General features: G+C 42.6%; 1 protein-coding gene across 4 annotated transcripts in view; it reads left to right on the forward strand.

Annotated features, from left to right (window-relative positions):
- Positions 1–18,399, forward strand: part of LOC107272666 (rho GTPase-activating protein 20) — a 96,757-nt gene that overhangs the window by 67,535 nt on the left and 10,823 nt on the right. Inside the window, exon 1 of one of the 4 annotated variants that reach the window (XM_015750051.2) lies at positions 12,559–12,886. The exons of the other annotated variants lie outside the window; for them this stretch is intronic. Within the exon in view, the coding sequence (XP_015605537.1) occupies positions 12,812–12,886 (75 nt within the window). The 5' untranslated portion in view covers positions 12,559–12,811. Of the gene's footprint in view, positions 1–12,558; positions 12,887–18,399 lie in introns of those variants that run through there. 4 annotated transcript variants of the gene reach the window in all.

Here is an 18,399-nt window from a genome sequence, read left to right on the forward strand (position 1 = left end):
ATGTAATATCTTATCGAAAAATCGCGCGACGGCACCAGTTGAAAATAATAATTTGACGGTTGGAGTGTACCGTTGGTATTATACGTATGTATATATATATATATATATATATATATGTAATATCTTATCGAAAAATCGCGTTTATATAGATAGATATTGGTAAGCTGGGGTATCAAATAAAATATCCATCACGATCGCCGATCCAACGTCGTGTACCGTAACCTATTCGATTCCCGACGCCCTACCAATACGGTATAGTGGAAAAAGGATGATATAAAAAGTGTTAAAAAGAGAAAAGAAAAGAGAGGACGGAAGGAAAGAAAAAAAAAAGAAAAGGAAAAATAACTCTCGATAGCCACGGCCGCAAGGTATCTCGTGAAGATAAGTCCCTCCACCCAGTCTGGAATTCCCTAGTAGTTTCAAGACAATTCCAGGCGGGAGCAAAGGCTCTCGAGTCGTTAACTCGATAACTCCCGTAATTGCCCGATGGTGGCCATAAGGTTTTGTCGAGCTGTCGGTGACGCGAGCGAGGATTGCGAGAATCTAGTTGTGGAAATTTTCATTGTAGAATCTCATCGAGGTATATTACTGCTTTGACGACCTTCTCAAGGTTCGCTTTATTACGGTGGCGACGTTTCGCCGCTGTCGTCGCCACCGTCGCGGGGAACGTCAGTGCGCATGCGCCGGCCTCGCAGTCTCCATGGTGATTTTAACAAGTTTTACGCCGGCACGCGAAACCTCCTTCTCCGTGTCTTACGTCGAGTTTAACTGTTACCTGACAAAACGTCGGTTTATTCTTTTCATATCCCTGTTACAGGGTTCGCGCTCGAACCTCACGGAATAGGTTAGGGTTATACGCGGTACATCTAGTCGTCTGCAGTAACATGGCCGCGCCTTGTTATGCCGTGAGTACGTGGTTTAATGTGAATTTAGCACGAGTCCTGGAGATAATCCGCAAGAGCACTGCCGAGTCCATCCGCATTCCTGGCTGGCGTACCTCGCGGAAGCTACGACCCGGGCGTTCTGTCGACGTATAAATATAATAGCCCGGAGCCTTTGGCTGACCTTGGATTGTGGGGGCTTAGGCCTGGTTATCCCGACGTGAAAGAAAGAACCGTTCGGGGGGGGGGTGCTGGCCATCACGCTCGACAACTCGGAGTCCCAGACACGGCCGCCACGTAAATACGCGAGAAAATAGAAGAAAATCTTGAAGGGAAGTCCATCGACGCGCACCTCCAGGCATTTCAACGGCTGCTCTCGCTCGCTGCTACAGGTCTGTCCTCCTCTTCCTTTATTCTTTCTCCACCTTCGTACGTGTCTTCCTCCTTACTTTTTTCTTCTTTCTCTCTTACTTCCACTCTCCGAGAAATTCCCCGTGGAACGTCGACCCTCGTACCGTTACCAATTACCATCCTCGCGGCCCGAGCCAGTGTAATACGACCTTTCCTCGAAAAGCACAGATTATCCTAATCTGGCAAGGATCACTTTTCAAGAGGTACGCGGTATAATTATTGTACGTATTAACGTTCGAATCGACTAGAAAAATTCTCTCCGAAGGTGATAGCCCTTAATGGACGCTCCTTTGTGTAGATACATTTACCACGTGTCTACATACGCTTCCCCCAACAACACCTGTCCTCCGGGGCACAATCGTCTAACGAGACGTTTAACTCGCGTCTCGAGATTGGAATTTCATCCGTGACGTTTCTACCAAGATTAATGCCACGTCCACCACTTTCCACCTTCACCAACCTCCAGCCGTCATCCCAGACTCAAAAGTCACTGGGTCCTGATTCCACGCCGTCGGGAAGAGACACCACTGACCCATATCCTCCACGATGATCTAGCGGCGCGTCTAAAGCCTCATACGTACACTCAGTCACCCGGTGAACCTCACCGAGCAAGCATGTGAAACGGGCTTAACTCACGGTATGCATAAAACATACTTGAAGATTGATAGGGGGGCGGTTCGTCAACCCCCCTCTCTCTCTGCGTGAACTTTGTACACGTCACTCGATCTATCCTAATAATCATTGATCCTCAGACGTTTTACGACCTATCGCACGTGGCAACGCACGAAGAATTTTTTACATGTGGACCAACGAGGTCCGGTATGACGGAAAACGTCATAGTGGTATCTCAGCCGATCTTCAATGAGTCTGACAGCCAATGAAAATTCTGTCACTCCAGGCTCGATTGCGTAAAATGACTTTTATCGGGCTCTCGAGTATTCTGTCTATTATATTTTATATATAGAATTACCGTATACGTACCTAAACGCTATGTAGGTTAGAATGTGGGTGGACCCCGTAGTACCAAGCCGCAGCTATACACAACTAGTATAAAACTATGTAAGCATATCGGGGTGCCTGCTGGCAAGCGACTGTATACAATGTAATACGTAGTACATACACCGTTGTATATACATGGCGACTACAAGACTCGCGCTCGCGTAATGCATCGGTACGATTAGTGCAGCACTGAGTTATCGTCGTTCTGCTGTTTGTTAGTACAGTGGCCTCTTATAGGTACCGGCCAAGTTTACCTTGCCGAACGCGCGAGTTATCGTTCCGCTCTTTTTTTTTTTTTTCTTCATTTTCACCGTACAGCTATCTCGTACAATTTTACGGGCGCTCGCGTGAACGATCGTTACCGATCCAATCGATTTCCGGAAATTTCAATGTAATTTTCTTACGATAACGGGTTCGTCGCTCCACTTTTCTCTGACAATGGCCACGCGCTTACTCTGACGCAAGCTATGGTTAGTCCTCTGTCAAATCACGCGAAAATATCCATCGATCGGGTGATCGATCGATCCCGACTTTTTTACTGTATCGGTATATCGATATACATATATTAGATCCCTCTCAATCAATCGGCTGCCGTTTCGCTTCAGAAATTCTTGATTATATAATTAATGCACGGAGCACTACTGTAGCTACTGGAATGAGTGTATGTTTATATATATATATATATTGTTTTTATAATTCCTAGTAATCAAGCTCTAGTATTCCTAGTAATCAACAGCTCTTGACAGTAGCCAGATTTATCCTGGTCCGTTGATCCGGGCAAAGTGGATGCTGCGTATCCGTGTACCGCTATAGGGATTTCTCGTGGAATACCGAAGTCGTGTTTCGTAGTTACCATATGCACACACATCCTGGTGTCTTGTTTCGCGACGGAGAAATCAAACGGCTTTTCTCTTGACTTGCTTCTCTTTTTTTTCTTGTCTCTCCACGAAACCTCGCTTTCCCGCCGTAGGGACTTTCTTCGCGCCATACTGTCCGTTGCCATTTTCTTCTGTTCACATGTTCACGGACTGTATGCACTGTATTGAGTGTCTTTTATATATATGAATGTGTATATATATATATATATATACATTGTGTACAATATACCAAGGCGAGGCGGTCACCTCCCTGCTGGAATGTGCGGTCAGTACCCACCTCCGTCCTTTACGCACTTAAACGCGTGCGATATACATATATATATATATACTGTATGAATACCCTCTATACTTTGAGCCATGCTAATATATCACGCGCCACGTACTAGTACCAATGTCCTTTGTAAGAAATAGCGCTGATGAGTCGGTATACGCATTGGATGCTGACACCCTGAGATATGGGATTCAGTATACGTATGAAAAAAATCGTACGACCTAAAGAAATTAAGATTTACATCGTGTAATGAGAAATTGACTTTGAAATTTTTTTTCAAGGTCCCAGGCATCCCTTTTAATCGTATCTGGAAGTTACGTAGGAGTGACCCGTTGCCCCGAAGACATATATTTTGAAATGCCTCGCGCTCTTACGCCAAAGAAAAATACAAGGAAAGCTGCCGCGATATTATTTCTGGTCTCGAGACTGTTTATCGGCCACCCCAGGACCTTCCGTCCTTTTTGGGTATAAAAATAATCTTTCTCGTGTTTGCACGCTCGACAGGGTGAAACCGTCAATTTGTTTATCTACCCCTGAAGAAGTCCGTTACTGCGAACGTAAATACGTCACGGGCCACCAGTACCTGTTGAGATCGTTAGAGCCAGCGTAGGTACCACGAAAAACTTGATAAGGAAAAATGTCCTCCCTATAACCGAGCAGTCACTGTATACAGCAAAGCGACGCGCAAGGTCACAGGGAACGAAGACGAAGAGGTGGCGGTTGTTTTGACTGGCAGTACGGAAAAAAGGAGGGGGGGGGGCCAACGTATTCTTATTATCTTGCAGCTTGACGCGCGGCCCGGTGCGGATAAGTATTTCCAAGAAAGCCTTTAGCTCGACTTCGGGCTAAGCGGAATGTATTCCTGGTAGTGGAGGTATACGTTACCGATTATATGTATATGCTTAGTTCAGGCCCTTGACTCGTCCTTTGTATTTCCGGTGGACGAAGATTGGAAATACCAGTGGGCATCGGTAATGCGTGACGGAAATGGTGGCTGAAAAAAAATAATATTCCGAAAAGTCGATCGAAATTAAATTGAAGTATGGAAAATTTAAACGTATAAGAAAATTTTATATGCGCCAATGTACATCTTTGGTATGGAAGACGTTCAGGACCCACCTGCTATTATGCCGTGTGGCATACATATATCTGTATGGTTAAGGCGTATATAAAAGCAGAGGAACCAACTGCAATGCGAGTATACCACCTATAAAAATATTTTCACTAGCCGCTACCGATAGCCCCTGCTCTCTCGTGTCTCCTGGTTGCTGCGGGGATGTCTGTACGGGGGCCGTACCGCGATACGGCGTACACCGAGCTGCCCGGCTTTACCAAACACGGCCGACGCGAGACAATGGCCGTCTTCTTAGAAAGGATAATGCACGAGGGCAGATCTGACAATCAGTGTCCGGTAGCCAAGATACGATAATCCTCGACCATATCCTAGGAGGGTGGTGGTTCACTCGCAATGTAACACCCTTTGCTTCTTCAATGTGTGTATATATATATTTTATCTCGGATACCATAGCCCACCCACGCTTATGTATATACAATAGTTTAATCGAATTCCTATACTGTGTGTATATATATTTTACATGTATGCTCCGAAGGATCATTCTGGGTACTCGTGTGCGGTATTTCCTGCCGGAAAAGGACATGGATGTAAATTTGTGTATTGCAATGGATCGCAGGGAATTTATGAGAGGCTGAATATTTAGTGTTTAGAGATACGCTCTTTTCGTTTTTCAATTTATTTTATTTTAATTTTATACGGGGGAACAATTTAAAAGTCGTTGGGGCTAACGAACGATGGGGGGGGGGGAATTAAGGTTCAGGAAGCTCTGCGCGGCGTCCAGATGATAAATTGTCACGTGCTTATTCGATAGAATGGTGAATATCAATGATCTAGAAAATGGAGGAAGGTGTCTTTATATCTTCGTTGCCTTGGAAATGCGAATAGCTGTTGTTCAGCGAGAAATTGAAAGGCCGTGTTATATATGTATGTGGGTTCAAGCGTTACAAAAGTCTCAGATAAGCCTTAACTCGCTTTATAGGCTTTGCCGTTTATTTCCAAGGTGGAGGAACGAACGTTCCTTTACTCCATTTTATCCTGTTACTCGACTTTGGCTTCTTCCCTATACCTTATACATTGTATATATGCAGCGTAGCTTCCCAACTCCCTTATATTGCACTGAATATCTTTTATATATATATATATGTTCCGCGAGATTCATCTTCACGTCAGAAACGCGTCTTAACGTTTTACGTGATATTACGAGCGATCCGCTATAGCTCGAGTGTAAAAGTGGATGGTACGAATTTACACGGTTATTATACAGTAATTACCGTTAAGCGCGAGATGCAAGGACTGTCGGTATTTTCGTTAGCACGCTTCTATTTCATATATCCACGTATTCGTGACTTGATAATATTACACGTGTCATTCCTGCAGGATCATTTATAATTTTACACGAGTTCCCTCGTGCAACGTTAAACTAGTTACATGCATTTAATATATAATTCCTAATTTACTTCTCTGTAATTATATGTATATTGCAAATGACACTGTGGCGCTACTCCCAGGTAAATTCATTTATTCCTAGTTAGATATTTCTACGGTTATTATTTGTCTACCTCGTGTTTCTGCGCTCCTGTTATTCCTCGCCGGTTCTTGGGCTGCGACAAAAAGGAAGCCGCGCATTCCTGCGGTTCGCGCGGAGCGAACGTGACGGGCGAATTTGTAGGAGACACAAGTAAGTACAACCCTCGCGCGCATTCGGATCGAAGCAAAGCCGTGCCCGACGCTCTATGCAAAATATCAACGATATTTCACGTCGTTGCCCGCTTGACGCCCGTTACGTCCGCTCGTAATACCATTTTCGAGTATACTACCCGGCGACACTGTCGCCATCTCCCGTAACCCTGCCGAAGCTTCAGTATACCGCGAGGACAGCCACCCCGTCTGTCTTACGATTTTCTATATTAGAACCAACGCACTGCACGCGTTGCCATCTATAGTCGATCCGCTTACCACTTCACTGTATATTATCTTCCTTCTGTATGTTATCAATGTATATTCATCACTCGTCAAACTCTTAATAGGCAATTGAGGACTATTCCGATACGTCTGTTCCGTGTCTGTTTCTTACGAGGAACAGTGGACGCCATTCAGACAGAAGATACCACACACGTTATTAACGTAACCATCTTGCCTCCTTGATATATTTTTATGGTAAATATGTGTGTGTATGTAAAGTATAGACTCACGCTGTCTCTGGCTCAAACACTGAAGTCCACTCTTCTGCTCGAGTACTATTTTTTACCGGGTTCCTTTTTTTCTTTCTCCTAAGCTTAACCGTCACTGTTAATTTGATTCCGTTCGAGACTGTACAGATGGCGCTGGCAGTCTTGCACGTGTTACGCGGGGTCGTGTCGGGTTTTTTTCGTATCCGAACAGTCCAGTGATTTGATTTATCGAAATCGATAAAGGAGATTTGTGCTTCTGGACTTTTTTTCCTCCTTTTTTTCTCTCCCCTACTACTTCAGCATACTTCAACTCCTCCGATGTCTTTTTCTCTCGTGTATACTTTGGGAAATACCAACACCGCCGTAGATACTCGACGCGGGGCCAAGAGGCTAATGCGCCATTAACGTGTCAATCGAGTATCGATCGATTCCCTTGGTATTTCATACCGAGAAAATATTATCGATGATCGATAGATGGCACGCCGTATGCACACGTGCGCGGCATTGTAAACTCTTGAGATTTATATCCGTACGTATCTCGCGCCTACATAACGTGTCCCTATACTCATTTTATCTCTTCTCTACACCTATGTCCACGTATCGAACCTGCATTCGTCCTCCGATACTACACACGTTCCCCCATTTACATGTACGCGTCTATGTAACGCTCGAGTTTGCAAGATGGCGAATATCGCATTTTATTACAGTCCAACGATTTTGACCCACGTTGAACTCTCCTTACTTGATGTACCGTAAAATCATATGCATCTTCGTATCTATACATTATATAACATTAATACGTTTTAGGCGTCCATCAATGGCTATATTTACTACGTATATTATAGCACTGCGGGTAATTATACGATTTTTAGTCAATAGGATGTATAACGTATATATTGTGGATTAAAGTGCGTATCGTATTTTTCGTACAATTTTTTTTTTTCAAAATTTTATTAAATTTTTTTATTCGTATTTTTTTTTGTACGCTTAATTCTTCTTTCGTTAGTCACTTTACTTTTTTTTCTCTCTCCTACACATTCTACTCCTCTTTCGCGGCTACGTAAACCCACTTCCTCGCGCTTATACGGGGCCTCGTGTATACAATGGCGCGCGTATACTCTGCTTTATCTTGGACCCCGAGAAACGATACAGCTAGAGCAATATTTGTCGAGATAACGAAAGACACGATATCCTATATTGTGTCTGGCTCTGTGCACGTTTCAACGATATCCCTTTGGTGTTTATACGAAGTCATTTTCTTTTTCGGACCCTTTTGGATTTTTATTTATTTACGGTTTGTCCGGGACTCAGTTTCGTCACGTGGATGTCATTTTTTGGGAAAATTTGCCGAATTATATTTAGTGGCGCGTATAATTTTTTTGGTTCGAAAAACAATGAATTTATTTACGCGATTCACGTGCCACTTGGCGAATTCGTTTCTCTTCGTCTTTCGGCGGCCATCACCGTCGACCATCATTGACCGCCATTACGCGGCTCGATCGAGCAGAAACAACCGTCTGACAATTTAAGTCCCACAAGACCCCATTTCTGTGGGTACTGATAATTATCGATAAACAAAGAAAAAAGAATTCCTTTTTATCCTTTGGCAACATCCGTCACGAGGATTTGAATTTCCCGCCGTTCCGAGCGCCGGTCGCATCCCTCGTCATCCTTCCATGGAGGATTCTCCTATTAAATCCTCGTAATCCTCCAGCGCCCTTTCTTCCCTCGAATTTCACAGGATTAGGTGCGACAAAAAATTTTCTATACATCCCTCCGAGTCCCATAAGATTCTTATCTAATGTTAATCCCACGGGAGTTGTCGATTTTACATTTTTTTATTCAAAGAAAAAAAAAAAAGAGAGAACCAACCCGTTTTATACCCAAATTCTTTTAATACCCTCTCGATCCATTAGATAGAATCAACTGTCTCATAGATGTCGCCACTTTCGTCCTCACTTCCACGCGGTGCAAGTTGCCATAATTCTCAAGCCAAAAGGGGGACACCTATATACACATATATAAGGTGTCCCCTTTTGGATATATATACATACATGGCAAAGCTCCCCCCAAAAGATCTCTATCTATGCCAGTCAGATCGTGACTCGAATCACGTAGACGCATCGACGCGCCACGTTCAACAGCCTACACCCCATAAGTCCGAACGTCACGTTTATAAAATACTCTGGTACCACCTTAAGAAAGTATTTTGGCTATGGAGCAAAAAAAAAATTTAATTTTCAAATATATTATTTCCACGGCCGAATGACTGTCTTGCCATAAATTTGTATAAGGTCCGAGTGTGAAATTTTGAAAAATTTCATAACTTATATTTAATAACTTTTCACTGTATATCTCGTTGGAGCTTTTATCTATGTTGTTATTAACTTGTGGAAGCCGCCGGCAGATGGCAGCCTCGTTAGTTCGTTACGCTCGGAGCACCAGTAGCGTTACGTATGTCTCAGTGTCCTCATGCTCGAGAGGCAAAGCTGTAGGCTCTCCGTCCTTTACGCATTGATAAGAGACGTCCAGCGTTACTCCGGGGAATCTAGGAAATTTTTTTTTTCTTCTATTGGTACGCTAAACAATTTTTTTCTCGCTTTACTTCATGGTGATTTCTTTACGAGCAATAACTACTTTGCGTCCAACCGGGTGATTTAGTGATCATCCCGATTTTTTTTTTTTTTTCTTTTTTTTTCTTAGGGTGGCTCGAAAACTAGGGTACGCACGGTCGTATTGGCTTTTATGCGTGGATTATCTGTGTGCATGGTATTTTATCGTCTGTCATTTTTCATCTTTTATATTTTCTCGTAATGTTTATGTTGGTTGACACGAGGGGGCCCCTCGGCCAACAGGGTGGCTTTGTGGTATTTCAAATGTGGCGCCATTTCTTTCGACTGTCTAGTAGAGTCGATCGGTCATTTTACTTAATGACATGGCACTTTCGTAAGACGTGTTTTCTATAGTAGATTAGCGTTACGATTCCACGTACAGTCTGGTAATTCCAAGGAGTTGCTGTTTCTTATTTTTTTTTGTCGTAAAACGTTGCTGGCATTTCTGTTTCGCCTGAAATTTCATCTGTGCCGTTTAATTTTCAATCATTTTCTATTTTCTCCTGTCAGTCACAGCTGTAACTCAATCCAGTTTAAAGTGTCGTGACGTAAGACCGTGCTACGCGATTCATAAAAAGAAGGAAAAATCACGTCTTTCTTACCATTCACTTACATACGGCATCTCTATAAATAAACGGGTCACGTGGTCTTTAGAGAATTTTCAGTATGTAAAAAGAAATGTTTTTACAGTTTGACTGTCTTTTTCATACGCGGGACAGGTGGTCGTATCCGGGCATACCCTAGCAGTGGCTATCAATTTTGTTTTAGGGGTGTCAAAAAAAACCTTGAAAAATTCTAAGCAATTTTTTTTTTCAATTTACGCGTTACTTTTTTTTTTCGAAAAATTACACAGACGGATTTCATTAGCTCGTGAAAAAAGCCAGGAGTTAATTTTTCAAAAAAAAAATCTCATCGGCATTAATTCATCCATTTGTCACACGTTAATTATGAGATCATCTATGGTTAACCCGTCGTGGTTTTTTTTTTTTTAAATACAAAAAATTCAATCCCACCAATTGAGAACCTTCACAAGACACCCTAATCTCAGTCCCGTCAAAACCATCCAATCAGAGCCCTGGACCTCATCCCTTCCCCCTAAGCATCCTCAGAGGTGCTGCATCTCTCGAACAACCATCACTTCACAGAGTGTAACTACCCGTCAGTTCAAAACCGACGGTCCGCGCGTTAACACGCTCATATAGATAAGTGAAAGGAAAAAAATTTTAATTTCCCATATGAATAACGTCGCTACGTTGTCATCGATAACAAAACAATATACTGAAATACGTGTCAAGGAACATGTGCATCACGATAATTGCGGTTAAGGTATTTTCAATAATCAAAATGATTGATCATAAGCGCGCATATACAAATTTTTTAAATACACAAATTTCTAACCCTATCTTTTTTTTTTTTTTTTTCGTTACGCAATTTATGCGTGCCTGACAAATAATTTCTTTTCTCATTTCTGTTACAGGTAAGCCATTCGTAATTGATTATGCGTTCTACTACTTCGCAAGGTCGTGAGTATACATAGTTTATACTTGCATATATATATACAGACTATACTTCGCAAACGCAGCTTCTGGTACACACAACCTGCAGTGATGCAATTTATCCCCATAGCCTCGACATTGCATTCCCATTGCCTTCAGGCCGTATGTCGAGTAATGTCCGTACGAAACGGGACGCCATTCGTAAATCAGGAATCATATGCTTCGACAGTTATCTCTGTTGTGCGTGAGCACTCAGCGTCCCTCAAAGTAACGCCCATGCGTGTATACGGCCTACGCGCGCATTACCGGCTCACGCGATAAAGGACTGCGTATGCATATGGGATAAATAAGCCAAGTTAGAAGAGAGAGAGAGAGAGAGAGAGAGAGAGAGAGAGAGAATTAAAAAAAGAAATGAAAAAATATCGTTGGTAATTGGGTGATTAAATTTTGGATGATAGTAATAATAATTTTGCGAAAAAAAATTTTTTTCACATCAAAAGTAATTAGAGGGAGTAATCGGAAGCGAGCGTAAATTGTGGTTATTATTTCGGCTATGAAATTTTTGAATTTTTTTTTTCGTTCCCGGACTTCTTGTATTCCGTTATTTCTCCGATTTAGCGGTTTTATTAAAGGTTTTTTTTTTTTTTTTTTTTTTTTTTGCGTAGTGTTACGTCTGGTATTCATTATAACTGAATGGGGACTTTCACCTGTGTGTGACTGCACTGAAAATTCTCAGGCATTATCTCGTTATAACTGTATATATAGGTATAGATGCTCGAGAGGCACTCCAGATATTCTTTTCGCTAACTATTATTGACTATCTGCGTGGAGAGTCGTGCAAATCTTAAAGCCGGTCACTTGTTTACAGTCGGCTGATTGCGCAGCTAATACAACCTCGGCGTAGTCAAGTGGTGCGGGTAATTAGCCGAGTAAACATTGGGCCAGCGGTGCGAGAGGCCTGATAAGCACTGTCGATAGTAAGTTTGAGAAACGTGGCGGTTGAAAGTACGTAGGAGAGACTTGAAAGGATCGAAAAACGTTTTTGAGAGAATTTCGCTATTAATAATAGACTTTTTTTTTATTTTTAATTTCGATCAATTCGAAACTGGCGCAATTTTATTTTTATTCTGGCGATACAGGTATGGGTTACTGTGCGAGGGAAACACGTGTTTCTACTATAGGGCGCGTGTCGATTTATCACTGTACAAACTGTAGCTGTTTGTGTCGTTTGGTATCATCATTGGACAATCAAGAATTCTGTGATTGTTAACACAAGTAGATAAGCTTATTGACAGTTTTTTTTTTTTTTTTTCGAAAATATTCTTGGCTATCTCGGTCTCACGGTGTATGCGTCAGTGAAATTGAGCCTTTTAAAAAATTTCAATTTTTTTTTTAGAATCTGTCAATTAAATTCGTGTTACATGTTTTTTTTAAAAAGAATCTATCAGTGTGTCTAATTATACTTGACATTTTATAATGCCCGTGTGTACAGTCAAACTTTCTTACGGGCTCCCCGTGGTTAAACGTGTACTTAATTATCAGTGTCAGTTTCCACGGTGAATGGGTGAAGCAAAACTAGAGAGTGAAGTAAACCGATAAAAAGAAGCAAGAATGTCGAAAAATATTTTTCTCCGCTTATAAAAGGCCCAATTAATTTTTCTAACCTAAACGCGCGTTCCGTACCCTTATTTACCTATACACGCGCACGTGGACGCGGGCGTCTATACTTGGCGTCGCGACTATGCCGAGAGAACAGTTCTTCAAAGATCCTCAAGCTCGTCGTGTCTGCGCTTGCTGAGGGACACGGGCGTCGCGACGCTCCGATAATTTTACGCGTCTCGAAACGCGTGTGAATATTGATCTGAGAAAAAAAAAGTGGGAAAGTACTTGAACGTAAGAAAAAAAGATAAACGACGTCGGACGTCTCTTGGAAGTCCTTGAAGTGGTCGATAGGTCTGTAACTGTATATACATAGAGCGACTATCGACAAATAGTATCGATAATCTGTCATGTATCGATGGGAGATTGTCGAGTGATGTGGTTCAAGTATTACAAGGGATACTACGACGTGAGAAAGTTGCATCTCGATTCGGTAAGATTTTTCTTACTAGATAGTATTAGTCCTGTAATTTTTATTAATTTTTGTTTTTTTTTCAATTATCCCACCAATCCTATTCTATGCAGGGACATTTTTCTTTATTCCCACAAGAGAGAAACCTTGGGGACATTTCTACGAGACGTTTCGCGTGGCTGTGGATGAGTCCGTCGCGGGAATGACTAAAGGGAGAATGAAAGAAAGGGAGAGAAAAAGGAAGGTGAATTTCAGTGAGTCAGAATCTGGAGTTATTAAACCTAGTGAAACGCTGCACTCCGCGTGGCTTGGTGAAGCGTGAGAAGAGTCTTCTTCTTGGACGAGTTCCAGTCAATTGGTTATTTCGATGCACTCTTCCCCGTAACGCTCAGAGTCCGTCGCTTCTTCTTCACTTCCTCTTGCTCGTTGTCTTATACATATTTTCTCCTTTTTCACTTTCCGATGGTGCCGCACTGTCACCCAATGTGCTTCTATTTCGGCGTCGAGAAAAGCTTTGCCGTAAGGCTATCCGGTTACGGAATCGAAGTTTACTCCTCATTGCTAGGGAATTTTTATTTTTATTTTTCGTTCGTTCGCTTACTATTTTTTTGACCCACTCTTGCCGGACGCATTTAATACTTGTGCAACAGGCTTGGTTTACGGGAGGTTACGGCTGTTTTCGTTTTTCTACGTTTCTTCGTTCTGCAATTTTAACTCCGGTGCATTGTCTTGTTTGTTGTCACGACTCTTGCTTCTTTGTGTAGCTTAAGGTCGTCTTTTGCACGAAACCTGGCGGCCGCTGCCGACACTTCTATTCCCTATGGTCTTGTTTGGCAATATTTGAGAACGTGACATCGAGCGAGTCTCGTGACTTAGGCCGGCGGGGATTATGAAGTCGAGTAAATAATTCCGACTACCTGAAACGACCTTTCTCGACGTCCTCCCCATCTCCGCCAGAGTGGATTCGACGGTTGGCAAAAGCCCGCGAATATTTGAATTTACCCAGCTCACTTCGTCACTAGCCAACGATTTTCCGCACGCGTCACTCGACAGTCGGTGCGACGGTGACTTAACGATAATCAATTATTTTCTTTTTTTTCATTCGCCTTTCTCAGTACAAATTTTTTTATTTTTCAAAACCGAATCGAATTAACGTCTTTCCGGGAATCGGACACGAATTTTCGAAGGCAGTCGTATAACGCGCGCGGAATGCCCCGCGGTCACGATTTAATTTACCAAGGAAGGAATTCTCGATTTATGACAAGGACGCGTCCATTATGGTTGTAAAATGGCCGATCGTGGGACAAGTCCTTCTCGGAAGGATCGACAATTGGCATCGTGCTAGCTTACCTCCCTCCCTCCCCCCCTACGCCACCGTCGCCCCTCATCCATCAGAATGAGAAACGACTAAACCTTTTCTCACTGCTTTTAGTCTCGTTTGGGATATAACGATTTTGATAGAGATCCCCTAGCCCCGCTACCCCCTCTCTCTCGTCGAATAAAAAAAAAAAGAATCCAGACAAGACAAAACAAAGAAAAAGCAACTCTCAAGACGTGACTCGAATACCCATCACATGGCAATTACCTACGCTCGCATTCCAAGCTCTATACTACTAGGCGCATTTCAATGCTCAATTATTTACTCGCTAACGATTCCAGTATCAAATTCCACGTTCCGCCATCATTACCAATCCATATCCTCGCGTAACGGAGTCACGCTACTTTTTTTACTTTTTTATTTCTTTTTTACACGTCCAACAGAAGTACCCATAACTGTCACTCGTGACAACGGTTATGGAATAGATAAGTCTACTTATGAATATTAAAATTTGAATTCGTACTCAAAATTATTTTTAATCGATACTCAAGTCAATTTTTAGAATTTAATTATAAAATTTTGTTTAAAAATGTTTATTAACACTTTGAAGAGCAAGAAACTCCACTCTGTTTAATGGCAACAATTGTACGTGAGAGATAAGGCCACTGGGGGTCTCATGTAATCACTAAACAGACCTTTGGCTTTAAGGTTGCCTTTTGTAGCCCCCCCCTCAACGGTCTTCCTAAATAGTATCTTTCCGTTACTTACTTAAAAGCAGCCCGACCTTCTGCACTTTAGTCCCCAGTCGTGACACATACAAGAGAGACAGGCCTAGAGTATAAGTCGTTCCAGTTCTGTGAGGTAATATATCCATAGTTTACAGTGATCTGTGTTCAAAGTAAGATCAGTGTAAATTGAAGGGAAAAGTTTGTGAAATGTGTTTTGCTGGTATCAGAGAGCGCTTTGACGCGTCAAAAATCTTTTTATCCGATTATCTGAAGATGGCACTGCGTACGAAAAACTTTGGATGTACTTCCAAGGTAAGGAAGGGAGTCGCGTTACCGACCGGTACAATTTAACACGTATAATTTTTTCGTATCCCCCTTACCCGACGGGTGGGGAATTATCGTTGAGCGAGTTCAGTCTAATTTGTTGAGTACGACTGATAGGTCTGGTTGGACTGACTGAATGGCTTGGCTGGCTGGCTGACAGTTTAGTCCCCGTGAATAACGCTCAGGGTAGTTTATGAACGTGCATCAGTGCTCCAGTCCAAGTTGCATATGTAACCCACTGTATAAATAAGTATTCCATTTGGCCCAGGATCAAATCAGACCGTCTGCGAATGTCGTCTCCTAGGCGATATTCGGAATTCCATAAAATGAGAAGTGTTCCGCATGGGTATATATACTCTCAGTATCTATATCCATACCTCCGACTTGTATTCGCGTACCGCGAAACTGCATGACTCTAGGAACTCTCGAGGATCGTCGTGGATGACGAGAGTATAAAGTCGGCTCGTTTGAAGTTATTTTCGAAAACTGGGCGCCGGTGCATTGACCGGACTTCTCAAAGAGAGCTGCTGCACCTTCTTGACTACTTATCACCCTTTGCTACAGTCACTGTAGCTCGCCAATGGTACCTTTCAGGTATTTGAAAATACCCACAGTGCCTTGCGTGCCCAAATCATTTCCGGCTTGCTTCGGCGCACTTCCGGCTTTACGTTTCAGTTTGGATCGCAGTCCAGCCTTACTTTTGGTTTAGCTACACAGCTATATCTATATGCACGCTGGATATATAACAGCTGAACATTCTCTTTTTTTTTTTAGCAAGGTAATAAAAATTTAATTGATGAAAATAATTTTGGGTTTGACAAAAATATATTATTTTCGAGGTTCCACACTTCCTGTATCATTGCGATACGAGAATGGCTCTAATTGTATTGACGCTTTATGGCTGGCCTCTTGACTCATTCCTGACTGAACGTGACTTGAGCTAGACCAACCTGACCGGAAGAGTGACTGCACCAGTACCGTCTTGGTGTAGATAAAAGATACTCATCAGCATCCGGATGAAAGATACATGGTAAAGATATTTAAAAAAAAAAATTTTTCTCGACACCCGGTATACGCTGTCAACTTATAAGAACCCATGCCTTCGAGTTTCTCAATGTAATCTTTGCTGGGTACTCGTGTACTACGTTGCTCGTACTATAGTCATGGCTTACGTCATCGTATCGTAGCAACGTGACGTTAAACGTATATACCGAGTATGCGCTCTGTGCTGAATTCGATACTCCATGCTTCTGTAAGCCTCCTCGCGACATAATAGCCGGAACCTTCGCGCAGCCCGGTGTAACTTACATCATCCTGAATCAGAGTTTTCAGGTGGCTGTGCGATCATAGGAGCGAAGCCTTTACACGTGTAACAAGTCGTAGAGTACTGAGGAAGGAGTGAGAGGATAAAAATTAGGCACTGGAAATTTTGAAAATTTGTTAATTAGCTCGGGTACCTATCGGCTGACCAATTTGAAAAAAAGTGATCTGTCGAAGATGTAACTGAGAGATTGTATCCCTGTGTAGATATTTACTCCATGGCAGTATTTCGACTGTTTCCGCTCGCTCCTGCTATCCTGGTACGGTCACCCGAAGGCGTACCCAGGGATCTCTGACCAGGTTGCGGCTAGGCGGGTCTTGAAGAAATTTGCATAAGGCACTCGTCCGCGAAATACCTTGGAAGAAAGGAGGAGTACCTTTAAATTTCAGTCGACTTCCAGACCGTGTCTTCCAGCCTGACCTGTTCTGGACCCGTTCTTGGTCCCGTCAGTGGTCCGCCAATGGGAAACCAGGAGAACAGCAGGGTTATTCAATTTGATTGCGAAAAGTTATCAAAATTTTGTTTCCCAATTTATGAAACGATTCGTCCTTTGAAATTATTAAAAAATTTAATAAAATCCTCGTGTGGTTCTCGACGACTGGACGTAGATCCGAGATCGTGGATCAGTTTTTCATTCTTTGTTGGGAATTTTCATTTTTTTTTTTTCAACCGGTCGATTCTAAGAGAATCTTCGTGTATCGATGACCAGAGGCTACTAGGCTACATACACTTGTTCCCCGCGTGCGGTTACCGACAACGCGCGCACGTACTCCTGGGATCGCATTCTTTGATAGGATCGGTGGCGATGGTAATGGCGCTCTCGTGTGCTGGTGGCTTAACTGCCGAGCTTCCAAGGACATCCACTCTCGTCCGCAATCCAGCGATCCCACTATCTTCCATCTGTACACGAGAGCCACGCACACACGACGAGGCCCTCCTACTGCGTGCGACGTGAAGTTTCGCAACGTCTGCGTACGTCCACGTCCTTCTTCGTAAACCTGCCACTCTTTCATGACTGACTTTCGCGAAGCCCTTTTAGTTACTTTGACATTATTTATTTTAGAAACCTTCTTTTTTTATATACATCATACCTCACGTAAATCTCTCGCGTCGCCTACCTGGCAGCAGGTCGTGATTTGTAATTTTTTAATTTTCCAAAAAAAATCCGTCGCTCGTCGACGAACAGGGAAATCTACCTTACCGACGCCGGATAACGTAGTTACCCACAGTTACCGACGGGATTCTCATACTAATCCAACAAAATCTCAGCTGCTCTACCAGATGATTGACAATTCACTCTACCCGTTATCAATTTACCTGTTATCGTTTACATCCGTGATTAAATATATGACCCACTCTATCTAGGTGTCCTATCGAACGTGACGCGGGTCCATGAGAATTTTTCGAGTGGGATTATATCTCGTGGGTGAGAATACGTATCGCAGCATCCCGAACGAAACTTTATCCTCCTGATGATGTCATTCGCTGGATTTAATATATACCTGGTATCCAAAAGGGATGTTCCTCCTTATCCTTTTTCTTTCGCACGATAATGCTCGATATAAATCAACCGCAAGTTATGCAAATTCCAATTATATTAATCACCATCCGAAATTCGAACTTTTATCAACACCAAGGAACGTCAACACCGTAATTAAATTAAATCAAAAGCAAACGTCAGTGATTTCAGAAATTTTTATCTTATCTCTAATTGCTTATCGATGTAACCGTAAAACGACAACATCGTATACGTTTTCAGGAGAGCGTGGCACTCCCATTTACCAAATTCCATTCTTTCATCGGCATCGATGATTCCAGCAGCCCCCCATCACTTCTACCCCCC

This window comes from Cephus cinctus, unplaced genomic scaffold, assembly GCF_000341935.2.
Source record: "Cephus cinctus unplaced genomic scaffold, Ccin1 Ccin1_scaffold1223, whole genome shotgun sequence".
Classification (NCBI taxonomy): Eukaryota; Metazoa; Arthropoda; class Insecta; order Hymenoptera; family Cephidae; genus Cephus; species Cephus cinctus.